Consider the following 22,629-nt stretch of genomic DNA (forward strand, 5'->3'; position numbering starts at 1 on the left):
GCAATCTCTCCATCTGTGTCCATTACTTTCTCTGTAAAGCAGATTTCTGGTTCATACACCCTCAGGGGCCTGGTTGGGGACAAGAGTGCTGCCAAGTCACTCAGCTCTCCCAGGGCTCATGGATCAGCTGCTGGACTGTGAGCCACCCTGGTGACTGCCTAGACCATGTCCCAGCATCGCAGGGGAACGAATCCCATCTGGAAATGAGTCTGACCCATTTCTGATGTTAGGTGCAATAAGAACCGGTTTGTTTTTGTGCTGGTAAAGCTGGACACAGAATCACAGGGTCACAAAATCATTTAGGTTGGAGAAGACTTTCATGATCATCAAGTCCAACCATCAGTTTGATTCTGAGACCCATCACAAAACCATGTCCCTTAGTGCCACATCCACGCATCTCTTGAATACCTCCTGGGATGAGGACCCCACCACTTCACCAGGCAGCCTGTCCCAGTGCTTGAACACTCTCTCCATGAGGAAATTCTTCCTAATGTCATGACATGACAATTACAACTTACCAAAAATACTGTTTCTGGAGCTTTCCGAACCACACTGACTGGATCCATCACACATTGCAGCAGCAACATCTTCAGGAAGGAGGTGGAAAAAATACAGTTTTCCCTGTTTACTGAGTTTATTTTTAGCATGCAAATAACATTAGCTGTGGCAACCAGTCAGTATGGTACCTGTGCTGAGACACAGGTGACAAAACCACTGACACAGAACTACTGCAGGTTTAAATAATCATAGACTGGTTTGGGTTGGAAGGGACCTTTAAGATCATTTAGTTCCAACCTGAAGAAACCCATATTAAGATGACACATCTGTTCCAGGGTAGGAATACAATATGAGATGCAATAAAGCCCACTGAGACAGGAGTCTTAGCCAGGGAAATGGACTTAACCAAAGGAGAACATGCACACGTTGTGTCTGCAGCCTTCTTGTTTTCATACCTGGGTTATTAACGTCAACTTGCACGGAAAGTGGAAGTGAGAAACCCCAGTAAAAGATAGTACCAAAATTTAATGCATATCAAAATGAAACAATAAAACCTTCAGCACAAAATTTTTTATTACCCTCCAGGTCATCGTAAATTGTTAGCTAGTTAAATCAAAGCACAAAATCACAAGGACAAGATAAAGTTATGTCCTTTATGGGAGGCTTCTAGAGCCTATAGGCTCAATATACATCAGGTAGTCTATCCTGCTCGTCTTGAAGACGGCCAAATCTTTCTTCCTCCAAAAAAAACCCAACCCAAATCCAAATACACAAACTCAGGCATTGCCACTTCAAAAAATCTGCCCTTTTCTGATAGGAGACAGGCTTTGGGTTGCTGTATTTGGCTCTGCTTGTAGCGGCAGTGGATAGATGCACCATGACCACAGGTCAGAGTGCTTACTCCACTGTGATGGTCAGGAAGGTGGTCACACTTACAAAAGCCACTCTACTTTTCTGAGAGAGTTCCTCAATCAGATAAGATCAATGCTTCTCAAGAAGGGCAAGCAGCAGCACTGCAGTGCATGCTCTCCCAGGTAAGTGCCCATGAACCAACGCAAGCTGGTGACTGTGCTCCTCTGCTGCACTGCTTCCACAGTGCCCCTTTAAAAACCATGAAGAAAAACACAGATAGCATTAGCAGTGACCTCTTTGACCATGACCCTGAAGGAGCCACTTGGCTAATTTCTACCACACAAAAGACATAACAGTGACACCGTGGATGAAGGAAATGTTGTGGGTTGGCAGCTCAATTACGTGTGTAGCCCATTATGAGTACAGAGCGAGCTGCTTTTACATATGCATATATGCAATGTGCTCTTCCTTTCTTAAAGCTGTCACACAAACCTTGTCTCTAAGTGTGGAGGCGGCATGAGGGCTAAAACTAAATGCATGTTCCATTGTTCAGATGTCAGAGAGCCTGAGATGTTCTTACAAGAATTGCATTTAGACAACATCAGTCTGAAAGAAGAGAAACTGGTGATATCAACCCATCATCACTAGCATCGTTAAAAGCCTTCCTAAGAGTGTTTGACCTTGCTGATGTTAGAAGACTCACAACACTCACAAATAACTTTGCACTGGTTGCACCGTTTTCCCAAAGCAAAGCTCTCTAGTTATTTTATAGCATGCCCCAACAAATGTCTGTGTAAAACTCACTAACTACCAAACAAGCTGCAGGAGGAAAGTCCTGGGATCATTTGCTCTCAGTTGAGTCACAAAGTAGTGCAGAGAGACACAAGTTCCCCTTTCGTAGGACCTGGATTGTGACGCATGGCTTTAGGGATGGTAACAAAGTGGAAACCACGCATTTTGCTTTGTCTCATTTCATAGCAAATACTCTTCATCTCCGATGTCCTAACCTGTAAGCAGTCATCTCCACTGCCTCCCCAAAGCCCCAGGCAGCAGCAGAAGGAGCAGCTCCTTTCCCATTCCCCATCCTGGTAGCATCCCTCTGTCCTTCCCTGACCTCTCCAAGGAAAGCATATCAGAGTGTATCAGGGTGCACACAGTGGGCCTGTTCTGTTTCTGAATGCACAGGAGGAAGCTTGTCTCTGCAGTAAGAGTACAACTGCTGTGCAGCTGTATAAGAATGCCTCAATGACACCAGACTATGCTTTGCAATTTGGTTTTCACTCCTCCAAGACAACTTCTAATATGACAGACAATTTAAGTTAAATACCATAAATAAGGAAACTGGGGTAGTGGCTTTAAATGTCACGCTAGATATTATTGTGCTCATTGAGATTTAGACTTTAATATGCTGTATTTTGCTCCATGTGACACAGCTGTCTTCACAGAAACTGCATATTCTGGTGCATGTAAGACCTAACAGTCTTTTCTTATCTCAAGGGAACCTTCAAAAATAAAACAGTAAAACTTAAAATCACGCAACAATCTCCTTCTACCAAATAAGGCAGGAGATACAGCTTGTCCCTATTATCCCATTGCCATAAAGACACAGAAAACTATGAAGAACAGTAAGCACAATCAGAGCATGGGACGACTACAAAGCATGTCCGAAGCGGAGATGCTACCAATGCCTTCCGAAATGTTCCCAACTTCAGTGCACTGGGATGAGACCCTTAAGCAGAGCAAAGCCAACTTAGCAAGCCAGGCAGGTAACACCTTCCCACTCAGTTTGCAAGCTGGCCACTCTGTGTACACTGAGTTCTTAAATGATTTTCCCCTCTAGCAAGTAACTGTTTCAGCATCTGGCCCCGGACACGATGAGCCGCCATTCTGCGGTGCGGGGTTGTTGCACTGCCGCCTCCTTGTTCGCTGACCTCCTGAGCACGGAGACCAGCTGGCCCAGCAACCCCAGTTTCCATTAATAGCAGCATCTGGAAAAGAAAAACCAAGCCAGAGAGGACTGTCAGAATAAAGCAGCTCTTTCCATGGGGAGAGCCGTCAGCTTCCATGAATCATATTTAAATACAAACAGCTCTGCCCCATCCATACCAACACCAACGCACTTGAGTCATTTACAGTTAGTGATAGTTTTAAGATATTTAATCCTCTGTCCAGCATTTCTGGTATTTGTCCAGACTGCATTTTGTGTGTCAAGGACAAGAAAAATGTATCAATCAGATTTATTTTTGGTTATAGGGTATTTCTCTCTCTGACCCAATCCAACCCTAACTAAGGAAAAGAGCAACTAAACTCATGTCAGCCGCATTCTGAGGTGTTAGGGATAATGTCAGCACGTTCTCCTTCAGTGAACAACAGCTTGAATATTCAGCTTTCTACCCACTGCTTTTCCTATTACAATGTCTTCTTCTGGACCCTGAGCACGTGAGTGACAGAAATTCAAAATCCCAAGAATCATGGAGCCGAACACAGGAGCAACACAGAAAAGAAGGAAAGGGGAGTGAGAAGGGAAGTTTTATGCTGACAAATGGATGGACGTGAGTCTCTGGGAGAGTCAGATGCGATTACGCGTGTGCTAAGCAGACCAGAACAAGGTGTAAGTGACTCCACAGTTTAAGGTTGAGCAAACTGACTTAGAAACACCTCCAAAATTGACCCTTTGCTTGGTGAAATCTTGGCTTACAACGCATTTCAGCCTGGCTTTGGTAGGACACAGTCATGCAGAATGAGAACTGGATAAAAGACTGTAAACAAAGAGCGGTGATAAATGCAGTGCAGCAAAGTGTGGGATGGTGCCAGAGCTCTGCCTGAGATCCAGTATTATTTAGCATCTAGATTAATGAGCTGGAAGAAGTAAACAAAATGATTAAATTCACAGGTCATCCTAAACTAGAAGGAGTTAGAACATCAGTCAAGAGACAGCGCTGATACAAAGCGACCAAGAATGCTTCAAAACAACATAATAAGATTTTAAGATTAAAATGCATGGCAGCGTATCTAAAGAAAAACAGTTTGCAACATACGGGCTGTATCAAAGGGAAGGACTTGGGAAACTGAATTGCTGGGGGAGATCCGAGGCCTGATGCGGACTGTAAATTAGGCAGGAGTTCATATTTTGATATGAGCGCAGAGTGGGCTTAAGCAGCTTAAAATTGCAAGAGCAAAGGCAACTCTGTGTGAGCAGAAAGAAATTTAAGAGCATGCAGGCAAAGAGTGTTTGTCCCCTTTGTAGGATCCTAATCCCCTGCCCTGGACTGGAGTGGGGACAGCAGCACGGGCACTGCCCGCTCACCTGTCCTGCTGGGGGTCTCACAGGCACTGCCACGGTGGCTGAGGGGACAGAGGCACTCACACCGCGTTCCTGAAAGCGAGCAAAGATGGTGGGGTTATAGACTTCAGTGATGTCACGTTTCCCTGCAGGCACCTGTCCCTTTTTGGTGCTGCAAGGGGAGGGACCGAGGGTGAAATCATGTCAGCTTGCTTCTCTGGTGGGGAAAGTATAAAACAGCAATAAAGCAGAGAAATGGCAATACGCTGCTGCCCCACTTGCCTCACTGTCCCCTGCCCTTCTCCAGAGAGACTTCATGGCAGGGTGGGAAGGGAGCGAACTGTGCAGTGTATGCAGGGGGAACGACTGCCTAACCCTACTCAGTCCTCCTGGACTGGACGAGAGCTCCCACTTGAGAAAATAATGGTCATTAAAAGCCTCTCGTTGAGAAGACCCTACATGAAAGCCAACTGATCCTGATCTGGAGAAGTTATTGAACCAAGGGTAATTATGAGATGAATCCTTAAGTGCTACAATCAGCTCGCTGGTACCTGAAGCAATCGTTCTGCCTCAGACACATTTAGATGATAACGATTCTCATCAGGACTTTTGCAGATGCAGATTGGAATTAGGCACTTGAAAAAAAATGGTCCCTCTGTTAGAAGCCCTCATCACATCATAAATCTCTGTTTAGGTGGCGGTTTTCATTCAGTTTGATTATTTTTCCCCCTCATTTTTAAATCACAGCCTGCTTCCAAAGGAGGACAGCTTCTATTAGAAATGGGGGGAGGTGATGGTGCTAACTGTGCTTGGCACTTACGTGGTGCTTTTCATCTTAAAAACACTTTAACAAGCACTAATTAATGCTGAGACAGTAGTCAGATGATGGAAGCAAACTTAAAATCAAAGGAGGAGACATCGAGCTGTTTTTTTTAGATACTTAATTGCGACAGGAGCACGATTTTCCACGGAACGGATACAGATAAACACTCCCATCAAAAAGGTGCACCCTGTGACTCTACTGTGTTGACTAAACAGCAGCATTCTACAAATAAGGACCATCTAGTGGGAGGCGTCCCTGCCTATAGCAGGGGGGTTGGAACTGGATGATCTTAAAGGTCCCTTCCAACCCAAACCATTCTATGATTCCACGATCTTCCAAAACATATTTTTTTATTACCCGGAAAATAAATGACAGGAACAACTGAAGAGCTGATGACTTGCTCAGAATCCTTCCTCCCCACAGATTCCCTGCCCACTGCTGCGAGAGGCTAGAGAAGCGGTGTGACATCCTCCTACCTTTCAAAACTGGGATCCCATTGCCCTGGCACGGAGCACAGCGACAGGAACTGGTCTCCAGCTGAAACTCATCAAGAGCCTGGCGCAGATTTTCTTTTATTATCATTGCATTAGCGAAGTCAGCTGGAGTCACCAGCTGATACAGCGGCTGTACCTAAAGGGATGGAAGAAGCAGCACTCAACACAGTGCTCAAGATGGTGCGAGCATGTCGTGGCTCAGTGGGAGCACAGCTGGCGAGGGAAATGAGGGCCTTGTGGTACATGCCCCAGGCCTCCCATTAGTATTTCTTTAAACCTAGCAAACAGCATGGCAGCACGGTCAGGAATACTTGCAGGGGTCCTCTTCTTGGTTTGAGACACTGACAAAATTGCAAATGCAGAAGGAGATTCAAAAGCCCAACAGCTGGTTGGAAAAAATGCTTTCTTACTACTTTCCTGATGTTGATATTTTGTTAATTTGATCAAAACTACTTTCCCTCACTCCAATTTAAAAAGGATCCCCCAAAGCCATCCAGAGAAATCTCCTTCATTCCTCATGTATTTGTGTTTGCACTTTCAGTATAATCACCTCTGCATTTCAAGGCTGATTTTTCTCTTCATGAAGCTAAAATAAGGGTCTCATGGGCTTCAAAAAGGAGAGGATTGTGATCTCCAAATGCAGCCACTGCAGATGGGATCAGTGGTGAAGGATATGGGATGCACAGCATAGTGAACGTGCTGTCGGAACCAAGGAGACGTTGGCCTGCTCATTTCTCTTTCAAAGAGCAAAGGAAACTTCAAGTGTACCCCACAGATTGGCAGTCATCCACTCTCTTACCAGGGGACCCATCCCAAATTCCCAACCCTGCTATAGGGATACCTGCCACCGCCATTCAGCAAAAGCATGAACGATCCCTGAGCTGCTATTACAGTCTCAAGCTAGCAGAAATAGAAGAAAGCATCAATAAAGAATGCTCATCTCCTGCTGCTGTATGTTTCCTCCTCATCAATTATCTGTGATCCATACTTCGCTTTTGGACTTCAGCTCATACAAACACGGAAATACACTGAGAGTGACCTGCCAAGGCCATTCTGCAGATGATTTATGAACTGTTTTGCTTTAGTTTTCCCTAACTAAGCATTCCCAGGCTGACATTTAGTCACAGCCTGCTGATACCTTTGATCTCAGAGCCCCACAGGGATACCAGTATGGAAATGAAGGCTTAGAGATACCAAATCAAATTACCTCCATCTGGGTTTTACCTGGCAGCCTGGCCACTGATGCCAGGCAAGGCAAAAGACATCACAATATGTTGTGGGAGAACATTCTGGTCAAGTGCAGAGCACTGTGTTCACATTGGCTCCTTCTGGGAGACTTCCTAGCACCTTTCTGGAAGGTTGACCCACAGGGCACCATGGGCTTGGGGAAGGCAAACCCACTGCAACAAGCACCAGACAGGCACCACGGCATCTCCCAGTTACTGTTCAAGATCCAATCACTGTTCAAACTTCGTGAAAAAGAAGTTCCTATAAAATATATGTTGCCAGTCATACTTTAGATAAGTGATACATTGATAAAGCGGAAAGTGGTTGGCAAGTGGTCGCACTGGCACAGCCAAGTTAGGAGGAGGAGAAGCTGTTTCCTTCATTCCCTTTCAACACCATCGCCCTTTTTAACGCACCGCAGCTTTGATTTTCTGAGCACCCATTCTCAGAGCAACAATGCCAACGCAGCCCTAAAAATGGCCCTTAAAAAAAAAGAAATCCCATTTATCTGAACATATTGTTCTCGAAGGCGCCGAGCTAAGCGAGGCTGGACATGGTGATGGACACGGTACCTTCAGTTTTATGATCTCAGGGTTGTACTGCACAGCATCTCCCCACTCCTGCATCAGTGCAGCCGTTGGCAGGCCTTTGTTAGCCAACGCCGTGATGTGTTCACTTGCTCCTCCACGGACGAGGGCGATGAAGTCTTCCACATACTGCTTTTTGGAGATGCTGTCTGCAAAAAAATGCATTCAGGGAGTGGCCACTGAGAAGAGAAAGGCCACAGGGGCTTCAAAACTGATGCCTGTGTGTCCTGTGCCCCTCCTGTTCCCTTGTAACAATGCTCCCATCCTCTTCTCCTCTCCCCATCCCTCCGGCAGGCAGCAATAATGCCTGCAGGTCCTTCCACTGTCCTCTCCACCATCAGGGAGGAAATCTTTCCCCCAGGCAATGTTATAAAGTGTTCTTTTCGCTATGACCTAGGCTAGAAATGAAATCACACCAGTGTTTCACACTTACCCCCAATCTCTTTTAAAAGGGATTTGCAGCCTTCTACATTTATCCCAAGAATCAGAGAGATGCCTTTGATAGTTCCACCGATTTTAAAGCCGTGCTGTGCACATTTCTGGACGTCGCTCATAGAAAAACCTTAAATACACAACAAAACATTGCAGCATTTCAATTAAAAAAATAAGAGAATAAAAAGACAACATGAGGCCTTCTTTGGGATAATTAGCAGATCTGTATGAAATGAAATGAAGTCCATGTTTCACAGGACTCTAAAACAAGGTGCAAACACCAGGTGGATGCTGAAGGGAGAGGGTTTTAGCAACCAGCTCAGCTGCACTGGGCTATGGAGAGCAGTAGCAGGTGGGAGCCTGACCTGTGACTTAAAACATCTGTGACAAGGGACTACATCCCACCCATCCCCATCATCAGGAGTCACGCTTGTTAGGGGGTAATACCTCAAGTAGCTTTCTTCACCACTTGCTAGCTCATGTCTCCAGTTCTTTGCTGCCAGAAGAGCCTTAACTGTTTCATGGAAGTTTCTCCATGTGAATTCTGAATCTAAAGTCTGTCCCTCTGGGACATATCTGCCTACAGCAAAAGCCAGCAACCCCCAAGCCAGCAGAAGAGCAAACAGACCGAGTGTCGCATGCAGCAGTCCATTAAATGCATTCACAAATAGACAACGAAGGCAGTTCCTCACTTCCATGCCAATGAATAAATAAGAGAGTGCAGCTATTGATTAATGTCACACAGCTCTCTCTATCCTGCACAACAATCATCATTTCTTGCAAAAAAGGAAGCTGGAGTCAAAGAGCAATGGCAATGTCAGGCACAAGAGTCACCCAGCAAATTATTTACTGTTTCTTACACGCTGGAAAAGCTCTCGAGGCTAAAGGTGTTTCAGAACCATCATTTGAAAGGCAATGGAAAAAGAACTTAGGCAAAGGTATCAAAGCTAGCAGAGGCATTAAGCTACACGGCTCTCATTCATCTCAACATCGTGTCAGCCCCCAAAACGTGTAGTCTGAAACACTTGCCACAGGGCCCTTTCTGTGAACTGGCAGCATCCACAACTCGAGAGCTAGATGGAGCCCGTGATGCTGAGCCTGCTTTGAAAAGCAGTGCTTTACTCACTGCCGTCAAACACTTTGAATCCCCTATTCCCTGTATGGGCTTTCTTGGAGATGCTGTTGGCTCTTCCTCGCACAATCTCTTCTTTCCTCAGATCTGAACCATCTCTGGGTGCACGCAGAGGGGTTTCCCACTGAAAAGCTGGCTCTGGCTCTGACACCTTTCACAGGCTTCAGATGCACGTACCTGCCTTCTGGAGCTCATTGCTGTTCAGGACCAAAGTATATTCATAGATGCCACCAACAGTAGCCTCAGTGATGTAGTGTGTCCCGTAGTCTCGGTACAGCTCTCTGTACTCCCCATAGCTGTACTCCAACGGAAGCTGACGGAGTCTCTGCAGGAACTCGTAATGCAGCATCAGGCCTCGGGTCTTCAGCTTATAAACAGCCACAGTCAGCTCAGAACGGGCGTGGAGGAATTTGCTGGACTACATGACATGCAGAAACACAGGAGAATGCAGACAGGAGGGATGTCATTCACACTACAACGTGTGTGTTTGCTGTCAAACAGTTAAGCTGGACAAGATTTATCAATGTAATAATTTGCATCCGGAAACATTTTAATTCAGTAAAGCAAAACTTCCTAGTAGTAACGTTTCTGAAAATCAGGATTCTGACAGGTACTGGAGAAAGGAGAAGGAGAGACATCCGTTATGGGTTAGGTGGTGGTTCAAGCACTCAGCTATGACATGGGGAAAAGACTGCTCTGGCAGAGCCAGCAGGCAGGGAGACATCCCAGCAGAGTGCTCTGCCTCTACCAACACTGAGCAGCCTTTGCTCTCACAAGCATTCCTCTGAAAAAGTTGGGACAACTCAAATCACAATGATTTATCCACGAGTCAGTAATTTTCTGGATAATCCAAATTAATACTTGTATTGCATGGACTATACCATTATCAAAACTCCATAGGAAGAGGATAACACACTCACTCACTTGTACACACACATATTTATAGGTATTTATAAAAATATGTATGCACGGGCATACATCATATCTCCCCTTTCTGTTAAGAAAGTGAGGAGCTGAGGTCTTCTGCCATGTCCCAAGGATTTTGTGTCCAGTTGTTTGGGCCAGTAGGTCAAACACGTCAAGGGCTTTTCAATATAGAACACTACAGCTTAAATCATGAAACCAAGACTTAGCACTGGGGTTCTTTCTGGCTATTACAAATGCTTCTCAGACACCTCTGATCTTGTCATGGGAAATGTCACTTTGCAGGAAGCAAGTGCAAGTTGAATAGCAACAAAGAATGCTCTGCTATTGCTGAGTGCACTGTATATAGGGGAGAGACATAGATCAGCAGTACTATTAAACCACTGACAAGAGCTAGGTTTGTTTACAGCAATAACAGATGAAAAGAAGAAATCAAATGACGTTGCACACTAGCTCCGAATGAATCTCATAAAACAGCCCTAGGAGTTACAGATTAAAGCATCTCCAGCCAGCTTCAAGTGTGCATCTGATCACAGCTGTGATCACATCTCTGAGGACGATACTGCAAGTGACAGTGCTATCCTTATTCTGTATTGTGTGTTTCCTCATCTGATGAAGGATGTATTCAGCAGATAGATGGCATCAACCGAAGTCAAATGGCATGTGTTAGTCTACAGTTGAGCTCACAGAAGGCCTACTAGCAGATTTCATTCCATGTTACTGTCAAGGCTGCCCTACGGTAGAATAATGCAGCTTTGCTACTTGAATTATCACTTACACAAGTGCCTTGCTGAACCCACCTAAAAGAGGAACAGCCTGTCACGTGTGAGATGGCATTGGGCAGCTGTCCACACACTGACCTGTGTCTGGACTGCTTACAGGTGCAGATACCCCAGAACTGCAGAAAAACCTTTTTGTCCCCAACATCGCTCCGTTACTCAGTGTAACTCAACATAGGGCAGGGGAACTCTGGACTCCAGGGTTCATTAGCTAAACCACAGCTTTATCTGTGCAGAATCTCAAGTTAGTTGCACCCACACGTCTCCTGTCGGCCAGACTGTTTTGCCATCAGTACCAGTGCTGCGCACAGCCGTGCATGCTGTCATCAGCATCCTGGATTGCACTCTTTTGATGAAAGAAAAATACCCAAATAGGCAAAAAAAAACCCTGTGATTGTTGGTTTGTGAGCTCTGGGGCTGATGCCGTATGAACTTTTTAATGGCTGGAGAGTCAACGTGCGGAGCATCCCACTGCTGGTGTGCAGCGTGCAAACCCTGCTCACAGTCCCATTTGTGCATCTGCCAGTGAGACTGCTGTAGGGAGGAGAGGGGCAAACACAAAACCATTGTGATTTTGCTACAAACACCCAAAAGTGGATGCCCAGCACTGACTGCACAGACTGCATGCAACTGTGGCTGAGTGTAAGGGTTAGGCAGCCTGGTTCCAAGCAGACCTGTGAGTAGAAAAGCTCCTGGGTGTTGCAAACAGAAACCAAGGTGTTGTGGCCTTTGTAAACATTTGACCAATAAAAACTGCAAAATCCAATCAAAGGGAAAGAGTTCGTTTAGCGCAGTCGTGGCTGCCGACCTGACGATGGGGATGAAATCAATACACACACAAATACAGAAAACGCGTTAGCAGAGAATTAAGTGGAGCAGGGCTTACTGTCGAAGAAAATCTTTTCATCCTTTGAATGAACTTCTTGAACCTGTTGTCATTTTTGCTGTAACCAATTTCAAACCGACTAGATATGCTTATACCAGCGCTGAAGCCAGACTGCGAAGCTTCTGCCTTCAGGACACTGCTTTCATAATTTGAGTAGGAGTCGTATTCAGTCATTGTAAATTCATATTTGCCTTTGGTCTAAACAGAAAGCAAAAACAACGCATTTTATTTTCTGCACAGTGAATATATACCTGAAGCGCGGACAGGGAGAGCAGCTACAAATATACTTGTGAATTAATGCTTGCACTTTGAAGATGAAAAGCCTTGTATAATTGCAAAGCACTATTGTTATTAACAAAAGCTGATTTACAGCAGTAGGAAAGCTACCATCTCCTCCACACTGTGAGGATCTGAGGCTATTACTTAATATGTCAATCTTATGCAAAGAAGGTGAAACATAGGCAGCAAGGAGAGTAGAAACCCTTAGAGGAAATGGTTTCCTAACAGACAACACTCAAAAATATCAGGCTCAGATTTTGTAATAGGAAGGTCCATGGGAACTTTGCCATCTATTCCAGTGCACGTGGACCTTAATATATGGGCACTGCTTCAAGTCCAACTAGAGCATGCGGTATGAGGATATTCTGGAAGTTGGGCTAAACTCATTCTCATCCCATTTGATCCCAGGAGTTTTGTAATTCTTTATAAAACCATTTAGTAATGAAGCTCCATCAGTATTATGCAGCACATTTATTGGAATATACGTATGTTAATCTACAGAAGAATCTGGCACGTACCTCTGGTGTATAGCTTTCTACATTGTATGGCTTTCTGAATCTCGTATCCGCAATGTAATGGGGAGAACATGCCCCACCATAGTACCTGTGATCAAGAACTAATCCTTCCAAGTTTTTTGTGATGATATTTAACCTGCATATGAAGCACAACAGCAAAATATTGTTTATCATTGATCCAGGGGTACAACAGCAAACAGCTTGGATAAGAAAGGCAAAAGGTCTTTGTGTTTTGGCTGATGGTTCTTTGCTGCAAACTTCTTTATTCTGAAACCCCAACAGAAAGCTCTGCCTCTTCCACTGGTTGATCAAACCAATTCCTCCAGAAAAAAAGCAAGGCCTCTGCTAGATCTGCCTCTCCTTGTTTTGGGGAGAGAGACTTGCATGGCAGTGACACTGAAGCTGTAAAATATTAACTCTGATTTTAAAACAATCTGAAAAGGAGGGAAGTCCACTAAAAGCAAATTATGGAGCAACTGTAGCTTCAAAGAGATGAGAAGCGTGTTCCTGTAATTGTCCAACATTATTTTTAATTTTGATTAAACTCAGAAGTACAAAGCATTAGCAATGACATGCACAGCAGCCTTATCTCCTGAGAGTAAGTAGGAAATTATCATTTTTTCCTACAGTATAATTTCTTTCCTTAATTTTTTTAAAGTAAAAAGCATTTTTTTCCTGTAGAGTGAGAAGATTCTTTTCACACAGTATGATATTACAGAAAGTTGCCACAATCTTAGCTAGTTAAAGCTGGATCAATCCAGACACAGATTTGAATCCCCATTAGGAGTTTGTAACCCTACCCCACTCAGGCAAAGGACAAAAGTTCCACCATCTCCCAGTTTCATGGAAGAAATCTACGTTATTTTGACCCACCAAAACCAACACATTACGTAAAAACACAAACCCAAAGACAAGTGCAAATTTTAGGCAACACAACATGCTGGCTTAAGGCACTCATGCAAAATAATTGGAGGATTGAATCGCTCCCACTCACAAGCTCTCTGTGGAGACATGAAAGAAGAGTTTGGAGTTTGCACCTCACCCTTCATTCCCAAGTTTTGGCAATACAAGGCTCTCCTGGGAAGACTCATGGAGTCAGTAAGGATTTCCCACTAGGCTTTGGATCAAGATCCCAGAGGCTGTCTGACTGGAACTCCTGGATACTGCAATTGCTATGGCTTTTCTCTGTTCCACGTCTATGTCTGAAGCCCTTACCCTTCAGTAGGAAAATACAGATCATATATAGATCATGAAGATCACCAACTTACCCTTTTGCCAGATTCTCTATTCCCCAGTATTGCTCCATCTCCTGGTCACATTTTTTAAACACTTTCTTGCAGTTTTTTTCATCTGACTGGTCTCCACAGTCATCATCTCCATTACAAAGCAGCCTCCGTGCAATGCATCTCCCTAGGATCCAACGTGTAAATTACTGAGAAAACTATTTATTGTCATGCTTAAAGGTCATACTGCAAAATCACAGTCCCCTAACACAGAGTTTAGAAATAAAATAAAATAAATAATGTGACACACGGTTCAAGACTAGCTGGAAAATATTTCCTCTTGATGTGCATGAAAAGCCTCAGATTTCTAACCACCATACTCCATTTGTTCAATTTTGCTCAAAGCTTTCAACACCTTAAAATGGCTTGCTCAGTTTGGGGAAAAAAAAAAACTACAAAAAAAAAAAAAAAAAACCACAAAAAAACCCAACAAGAGCAACCCTAATATAAACCATGAAAAAAAATGGATAGAATATTTTATAAGATAAAAAATCTGTGCTAGAGAGAAATGCCATGTGGACAACCAGAACAGCTTGTCGTGCTCTTGGGGAGGGATGCTCAGCACAGGTTCTGCTGTTGCCATCATTTCCACTAGCGCTACAGATTTTACTAACTAGTTTTTAATTTCTGTTTGGAGATTTCAAACGCATGCTTTAGACTGACTGAGGTTGGCTAATAGTCACTCAAATTCATTAATGCAAACGTAAAACAACAATGGATGGACAGGGACCAACTTCTGACAACCCACAGTCCAGCAAACTCTTGTAGAAGAAGGAAGTTTAGCATGGGATTGTCAGAGACATCACGTGCAGACCATCATTCCTCACTCTGGAAGCCCTTACCTGTAACTGCACACACAAAACCTTCACATCTGACTTTATTTCTGCAAGGATTATTGGTGATGCAGTCTTCACTTTCGTTGTCAGAGTAATCACATGGCTCTCCATTGAACTGAGAAGGTTGTTCCAGGCGGGCAAATCTGTACTGAGATGAAATAAAAAAATACTGACTCAAACGCACAGAAATGGTGAATTTTTTGGTTCCCTAGTTAAAAAAGCGACGTTGTGGTGGAGGAGATCTAAGAGCAATGTGATTAAAAAGTGTAGGCAAAGGAGAGTTATGCTGGTAACGCACCTCATTTCAAACATTTCAATCTGGGACAGTTTTAATTTTACTAAGCAATGGCTGGGAATTGGAAGGGATGACAGAAAGTTTGCTTTATCTGACAGTTTGTTTAAATGTGCCTGACAGTGCAGTGTGGTCATTTGCAGAAGTGAGGAAGGATTCGGTTACATCTCCTCTCTTTCAATTAGCGCTGGTAACAACAGCCCTTGTTATTTTCTGTCAGTGTATTTACTTGGCCCTCTGTATCATTAGGGATTTTTTCCGCCCACAACACTGCTGTGAAGCAGTCAATTACTCCATCCAATATGTTAGCCCTCCTTCTTTTTGCCCAGCTTTTGAGATTAACTCTTTGAAACGAAGCTTCGCTCTCCCCAGCCCACATCACTGGTTATCCCTGGTTAAGCCTGGGAATGGCTTCTCCAGCTCATTAGCAGAGGTCCCTCCAGCAATGGGGATTTTGATGTTCACGCTCCTGGGGTCATTACCTTTGTTTGATGTGGCTTCTCGGGTAGGGAACGCTTGTTGGCAGACGAGGAAAAGCATCTTAATCCTGAGAGGCACCGCATGCCTCTGGGTCCCGCAGGGGACCATTAATGAGGACGGGGCTCCTCAGGCACTCACCCTTTTCTTCTGGCAGGGATCACATTTGCTCCACGAGGACCAAGCAGAGAGCACACAGTCACGCGGTTGGGGTGGGTCGCGTGCAGACCGGGCCTGCCTGCTGCTGGCGCTGATCAGCCCGAGGGACTCTGTTCCACTGCTGTGTGCACAACATGAGAGCTTCAGCACGTGGAACCATCGAGCTGCGAGCCCAGAACAGCTTGGCCACCCAAAACTCTGAAACCATAATGGGAAACACAACCCACATCCCAACAGCCTGGGCCACGTCTCAAGCTGCGCGAGCCCTACAGAACAGCCTGGCACAGTGGCTGCCATATGCAGCTCCGTGGCCAGGCACCCCACAAGCACCAGTCGCAATGCAAAAGCCTTGCACGCACACTGCATTTCTGACAACTAGGCTTACGGGCCTCCCCTTGCCAAGTAGATGATCTTTTCTCAAGCTGGGCAAAGCCATTAGCCTTAGACTCTATTGTCAGTACACAACAGAGAGTCATTAAACCACTAACCCCATTCATTGTCGTAATGAACATGAACCCCAGTTGTGAGCCTCCACTCTTCCCCCAGTCATTCTTGTCCCACTATAAGAGCTGTCTCCATGGTTTCCATGATGCCGTAGCCAAAATGTTGCCTCATCTTTCAGCCAGATTGAATATTTCTGATTAAATGCTCATCTCAGACAAATGCCTCCTTGTAGTGCCTATCTAAGAGGGAAAGCTCAAGTAAAACATTGACAGTGAGTTTCCTTTCATGCCTGGTTTGACAAATAAATTGCCCCCATCATGTTCCAGTTCCTCCAACACAAGGGATACCAGCAGCTGAAGCTTTGAGCATGATTTAGTGCCTGACAAGGGGCTCCAATTACTGCATGTTAAAAACCACATGGAATAAAGGAATTACAAAAACTCATCAGCTCACCGAGGCACGAAATCAAAGCTCAAAGTTCAGAGAACAGTGGAAATAATTTCATTAGATCGGAAATATTACAGACACTGATCAACCGCAGCCCTATGAAAGAGCAAAAACTGTTAAACTGAAAGAGCAAGACGCAAGCATCAACAAGATTTTTACTATTTCCATACTCAAAGACAATGAAACCTCCTTTCCAGGACACTGTTGGGCAGCCTGCACGTTAGGAGGCTGCACACTGCAAGTACAGATTCACTTTACAACGTGACCAGGGCAATCTGCCCTATCAAATTCATCAGATGACTTTTCCACAGTCAGACACACTGCGCTACATTCACTTCAGAGCATTGTTTTTGCTATTCATTATAAACAAAGGAATAGCTCAGGACAGCAATTATTTCCCATACTAAGCAAAAGCAGACCGCTGGTACTGATTTTCACTATTTACCATATCACCCCATGGACACCTTGTTGAAAATATTCACTTACCTGAAGCAATGAACATTTAGGAAGCAGAGTACAGCACAAAGCAGCAGCAGTTTGATGGGGCACGGAGCAAACGCCATCCATGACACAGTCATCGTGCCACCATCCCATCAGCAGGTCAAAACCAGCACTGCTCCAGTTCTGTACTGGAGGATTTGGAAACAAACTGGCTCGTTCCTCCAGGCAGTGAAGAACAGATGACCCAGCACTTGGCAGAGGTGCAAGGTAAACTTTGGAATTGTTAGTGCACTCCTTTCTGCAGGCAAAGGGGAAGAAAGAAAGGAGCTGGACAGAAGCAATTTAAACTTTCATTTTTAACACTTCTTTCAGAGGGGAGAGACAAATGAATATTTCAACAAATGAAATGGAATACTCAAGACTTGGCAAGAGGGAAGCAATAAGGGAAATGAAGTCAGCTCTCTAGGAACAAACTGCAAAATTAAGTATTTATTTCTGCTTTTAACGCTGGTTTGTCTCTCGGAGGAAGGCCAGGAGCTTAGTTTTCTTTCAGACTAAAACTTGGGCCCTGTCTCAGAATGCCCGAAATTCTGAGGCCACAGGCAAGAGCCTTGATGGGGTATTGACTTCAGTGGCATAGCCAGGACAGAGAACTCACCAAGGGCTGCCTTGGAGAACTCCCCAAGTGATGCTTCCAGATGAGGACCCTCAAAAGGGTCTGAAACTGAATTTTTTGCCAGTCTTCTGTTGAGGCAGCCTTCAGTGCTGCTGCTTCTCACTTCGGGTTCACAGCTCACTTTGATTCTTGAGGCACAACAGCCTTCCTCTTATTGCTATCCTCATTTGTTTTAATCTACCATGAGCATCTTAGAGGCAGAAAAACTTTCCCAATCTGCATTTGCCGGTACAAATAATACATTTCACTGTGCTTCCAGGGAAAGCAGATGTTCTTGAGGAGACAGTCCTGCACTGAGCACTCTGGGCCAAGGCTCAGTGCTTCGATGACACAAGGAATAAATCCATTTGAATTTGCTCATTATGGGAATGATGGATGCTGTATATAAAACTAATCATATTCACTGACACAATTCAAAACCAACCTCATTGCAATGACCTGGAGAAGTGCGACACCTCTTAATGTGTCACATCGATCTCACAGATGGCACCAACTCTGACAAACAAGCGAGTGGCTGCTGCACCTTTTAGTTTGGCAACTTGGTGATGATGACTTAACACAGAGAAGGATGCAAACGGATCCTTTGTAGGCTATTCATCAGGACAGAAAGATTCCATTGCAGGCTGAGGTTTCCCACCGAATGTTACTGACCAGGCAGTCAGCGACCAATGGCCCTTTCATCTCCAGACATGGAACTAGTAGGAAAGATGGCTGAGAGCAGGCAAAGCTTTTTGTTTGCCTTTTCGGCCTTATTTTTTGTGTTGAACGACTTTGCCCCCAGACTAAAGCAAGACGTGCCTATCTGATACAGCTAGCTTAACCTTTGACACAATTGATTTAACTGTTAATTATTTATGAACAACAACAACAAAAAACTTCACCAACACCTACTTACAGGAAAGACCTCCCCATCCACAGGGCTTCGCTAGCTCAGAAGTGTAATGCACATCCAATATTGCAACAGCAGCAAAAGAGAAGCTACGATCATAAGCACAGAGCACACTCTAGATTTTACTGCCAGCCATGTGTTGCAATGCATAGAGATTGCTCCTGCTTGCTGCCATGCTGCTCATCTCTGTTCCTCAATTAGCAGAAAGACGTTTGGTTAAAATCCCAGCAGGGACCAAGGAGGCAGAATTTCCTGTATGTTAACATATATTTTGTTTTTCAAAGAAAATTGAATGGCACAATGAGACTTTCCAAATTTCACAAGGGCAACCAACGCTCGTTTCCCACCTCCATTGGTCTGTGGGGCAACGTCACCTTGTAGCACTGCCCGTGTCCTCTCTCCACCATTCAGTTCCATCCCATTGCTGGCTGCAATAGCCAAGCTGCCTGCTGAGCTGTTTTTTAAATCTCAAAGCACTTAGCCCTCATAGAGCTGTAAGTCACTGAGCATGGGTTTTATCACATTTGAAAATGAAGACTCGCTAAGTGTCCATCATGAACACCGCGCTCTCAAGTGCAATGTATCCTTTGCAGGGTTCATAACACCAGCATCACTTTGTAACCCCTCGCTCCTGTAAATAAAACCCATACAGTTTCACTAAAGGCAATTCTTTTCAAATGGCAGCCTTCTGCCCAAAGAAAAGCTCTGAAACATATCGGTGATGAAAGGCCCTCCGTGGGAAAGGTCAGATGGGAGCAAGAAGCTGTTTATGCTGCAGTTAGTGGGCAAAAAGAATTTCTATTTCTCCTTCTCTGAGAAAATCTTTTTGCTTCTAGCTTCATAACTCACAATATATTTCCTCCCATAGAAGAACACAGCTGGCTCATTCAAGAGGGGGCTCTCCCGTAGATTTTAATGGGGAGGAGCATAAGGTGGCAAATACATGACAAAGTTTACAAAATACAGAGCCAAAGGAACACTTTCAGTATCTACTTACAACTGACTTTGTTGCAACTCAATTTTTGTTACTAACACAGCCATTTTCTGGTGGTGAAACTGGTACCCGAAAAGCCCTGGATATAAAAAAATCACCTTGTTAACTGTCAACATTAATGTTTAATTAATGTTAATGTTAACATTAAAAATAATGACCCAGTCTGAACTAGTTGCAGGTGCATCCACACTGAGAGCTCCAATTCTTGGGTCTTGTGAAGACAGCAAGGCAGTGGATACAGCACCAAGTAGGCAATGAAAGAAAAACCATCATACCCATGTTCCTTGTCTTCAGCTCATCTCCATCAGAGTTCAAGATAACGCACACCTAAACTCACTTTCAAACTAGAAACTTTCTGAAGAAAAAATTAGACTCTCATCATCTAAATATGCCAAATAATACAAAATTCACAATAAATTGCAGCAGCTTACAATGCTACTATTTCTAACACGACATGCTTCTGACACAGGGCTCTGCTGAAGCCCCCACCAACCATCTGTTGTTAAGGAACACAGTGATGCCACAGAAGTTCTACTCTGCTGGTAACTGGCCATAATTCTTCATAACCCTTTATTTTCACAAATGTCACAATGGGGCTGAATGGACATTGATTTGCTGCCTGTTAACCTGTTTTTCTTTTAATCTATTGTGATATCCATTCTATTCTGCTTAGGACTATTTATATAAGTGGTGCTGTGGGAGCTGTGAAACGGGACTGAAAAGCTGGCAAATTGCATCAGGTCTTAAAAGACCTTTAAAAAAAACCCCACACTCTATATCTGAAAGCCACTTGATTGGGTAACATTTGAAGCTATTCTTCTTACAGAGATTTTTCAGGTGCTGATAAAACATTTTAGGGGTGATAGATGAGCCACACACCAAATAGGTGCATTGAGATAAGACTATTTAAAGCTCTAAAAACTAATAGCTGGACAATCGTTTCACTAATAGACCCGCTATTTCCTGCCTCCTGTAGGATCATTTTAGAAAAAGACAGCCAACATTACAGTAATCAGGAAATCGTATCAGGATATCTCCCCATTTCCTCACTGTCATGCTGAAATGTATAATTTGGTTTCCACACACTTTGATACAGCAAGTGAAGCAAGGAAAAAAAACAATCACCCTTTTTTCTTGCCCATGCCAGCTCTCTGCTTTGTCTTAGGCATTCAAAATGGCTCTCGATGGGCCTGATCCTAAAAAGTGAATCTGTCTGAGAAGACCAGCTTGTGGAAGACCTCATCCCAAGAGAGTTCACCAAATAACTTGCAAATGATGATGTTTGTCACAGTACCATGAGAGCAGAGCCAGGAACAGGGTACAAGCCCCACTGGTTTCACATGTAGGAGCAGGATCAGAAGCCACAAGCATGGCATACAACATACTGACAGTGTTAGTAACAGAGTATGGACGCTCAAGCAGAATAGATGGCTCAGACTCACACATTCACTCCAGAAATGCACTCTGCAGTTGCTATATGGAAATCCACTTTGTTCATTTACCACTGTGTGTTTTCCATGTTGGCTTAGAGAGACAAATGCAGACAACGAATCCAAAACCCTGTAGCACAACTGACAACAGACATTCCCTTCATCTCCTATCATTGGCAGGGGAGCTGGAACTTGATGGTCCTTGGGGTCCCTTCCAACCCAAGCCATTCTATGATTCTCACACTGCTTTGAAACAATATTCTTTTGATGGAGGACAGTATTTGCCAGAAAACTAACAAATATGAACCTGACAGGACAGTTGTTGTTTAGAAAGAAAAGAAACAAAGGAGGAAATAGTGCGTGGAAATGGGAAAAGGGAAGAAACATCACCTTCAATCCAGTGTACACCAGTTCGGGTTGCATGCTCCCAGCCTACACGATTGCCTTCCCAGAAGTTGCTGACGTGGGAAAAAGAGGTCCATCTGAGTCCTTGCTTCTGCAAAACCGCAGGCTGATCCTGAAAATTGACTGCTAAACAAGTTCTCATCACTGCAGGAGATCATGGCCTTCATTAACTTTAGTTAAATTGGGATCGTTTCTTCAATGAGTTACATTTGAGTTGGATATTTTTACATACAATCAACAAACTCCAACTCTACTTAGGCTGAGTAGTGAATGCTGCAGCATGACCTGTTGGACAATTTGGGCAGACGAGAAAGGGATGGGGCAGCAAGGAGAAGAAATACAATAAAATACATGTGCATACTTACAGCTCTCTCTCTTCTTGCTTATAGACTTCTCCCCCTGAAATTTCAATGCAAAATCTTCCATATTTGCCTATGTTATTATTCCTCATCTCTGCAAGAGAAGCAACGCCTGGGGTGTTTGAGATTAGGTATTCCCCAAAGTGAGGTGCTTTTCTCCTGTCCAAGACATTCAGTAGCTGTCAAAACTACCGGCTATGACCGATATCCACATTGTGCTGTACAAAAGGGCAGAATTCTCACAGAAGAGCAAAAGCTATGAAACAGATGTACTGAAATGATGCCTTTTTAAAATGTTTTTATTCATAACAGTATTACATGGTGTGTTACAGAAATTAATGGAAAATTTCTAAAAATTTGTTGGTTTTCTTTTTTGTTGCTGAATGCATTATACATAAAGTTAAAAATAATGTGTCCGTATATGTTAACAAATGGTCATTATCTGAGGTAAAGTTAAAGTAGGTTTAGAAATGTACTGCAACAGTCATTTTATCTTTCTCATCTTTATTAAAAAAATATGTGTCAGAATGCAGAAATAAAAATGAATGAGAACCACGGAGTAAACATTTTTGCAAAGAAGGTGCCCAGTACGTTATTAGATGAAAGGTTTCGTCAGACACTTGGATGACTACGATCTATCAAAATATCTTTTCATGACAGGTAAAGATCAAGAATCTACGGGGATGATAACAGGATGGCTGGTGGGATTCCCTGGTTTTTAAATTTAAAGTGACAAATTTAGTGCTAGTGAAGGGCGAGGGATTCAACAATTGCACACGCTGGATA

At 43.9% G+C, this 22,629-nt stretch overlaps 1 protein-coding gene across 1 annotated transcript; it reads right to left on the reverse strand.

The window, feature by feature from the left end:
- On the reverse strand, positions 1,049-22,000 carry C8B (complement C8 beta chain). Its single transcript, XM_021404375.1, has 12 exons — positions 17,136-22,000; positions 15,741-15,879; positions 14,837-14,978; positions 13,980-14,121; positions 12,715-12,847; positions 11,918-12,115; positions 9,506-9,746; positions 8,198-8,326; positions 7,750-7,913; positions 5,933-6,086; positions 4,658-4,726; positions 1,049-3,338 (listed from the first exon to the last, which is right to left on the reverse strand). Exons 1-12 carry the CDS (start codon positions 17,225-17,227, stop codon positions 3,187-3,189), a joined length of 1,755 nt encoding a protein of 584 aa, XP_021260050.1. The 5' UTR covers positions 17,228-22,000; the 3' UTR covers positions 1,049-3,186.

Source organism: Numida meleagris, chromosome 7, assembly GCF_002078875.1.
Source record: "Numida meleagris isolate 19003 breed g44 Domestic line chromosome 7, NumMel1.0, whole genome shotgun sequence".
NCBI classification, from domain to species: Eukaryota; Metazoa; Chordata; class Aves; order Galliformes; family Numididae; genus Numida; species Numida meleagris.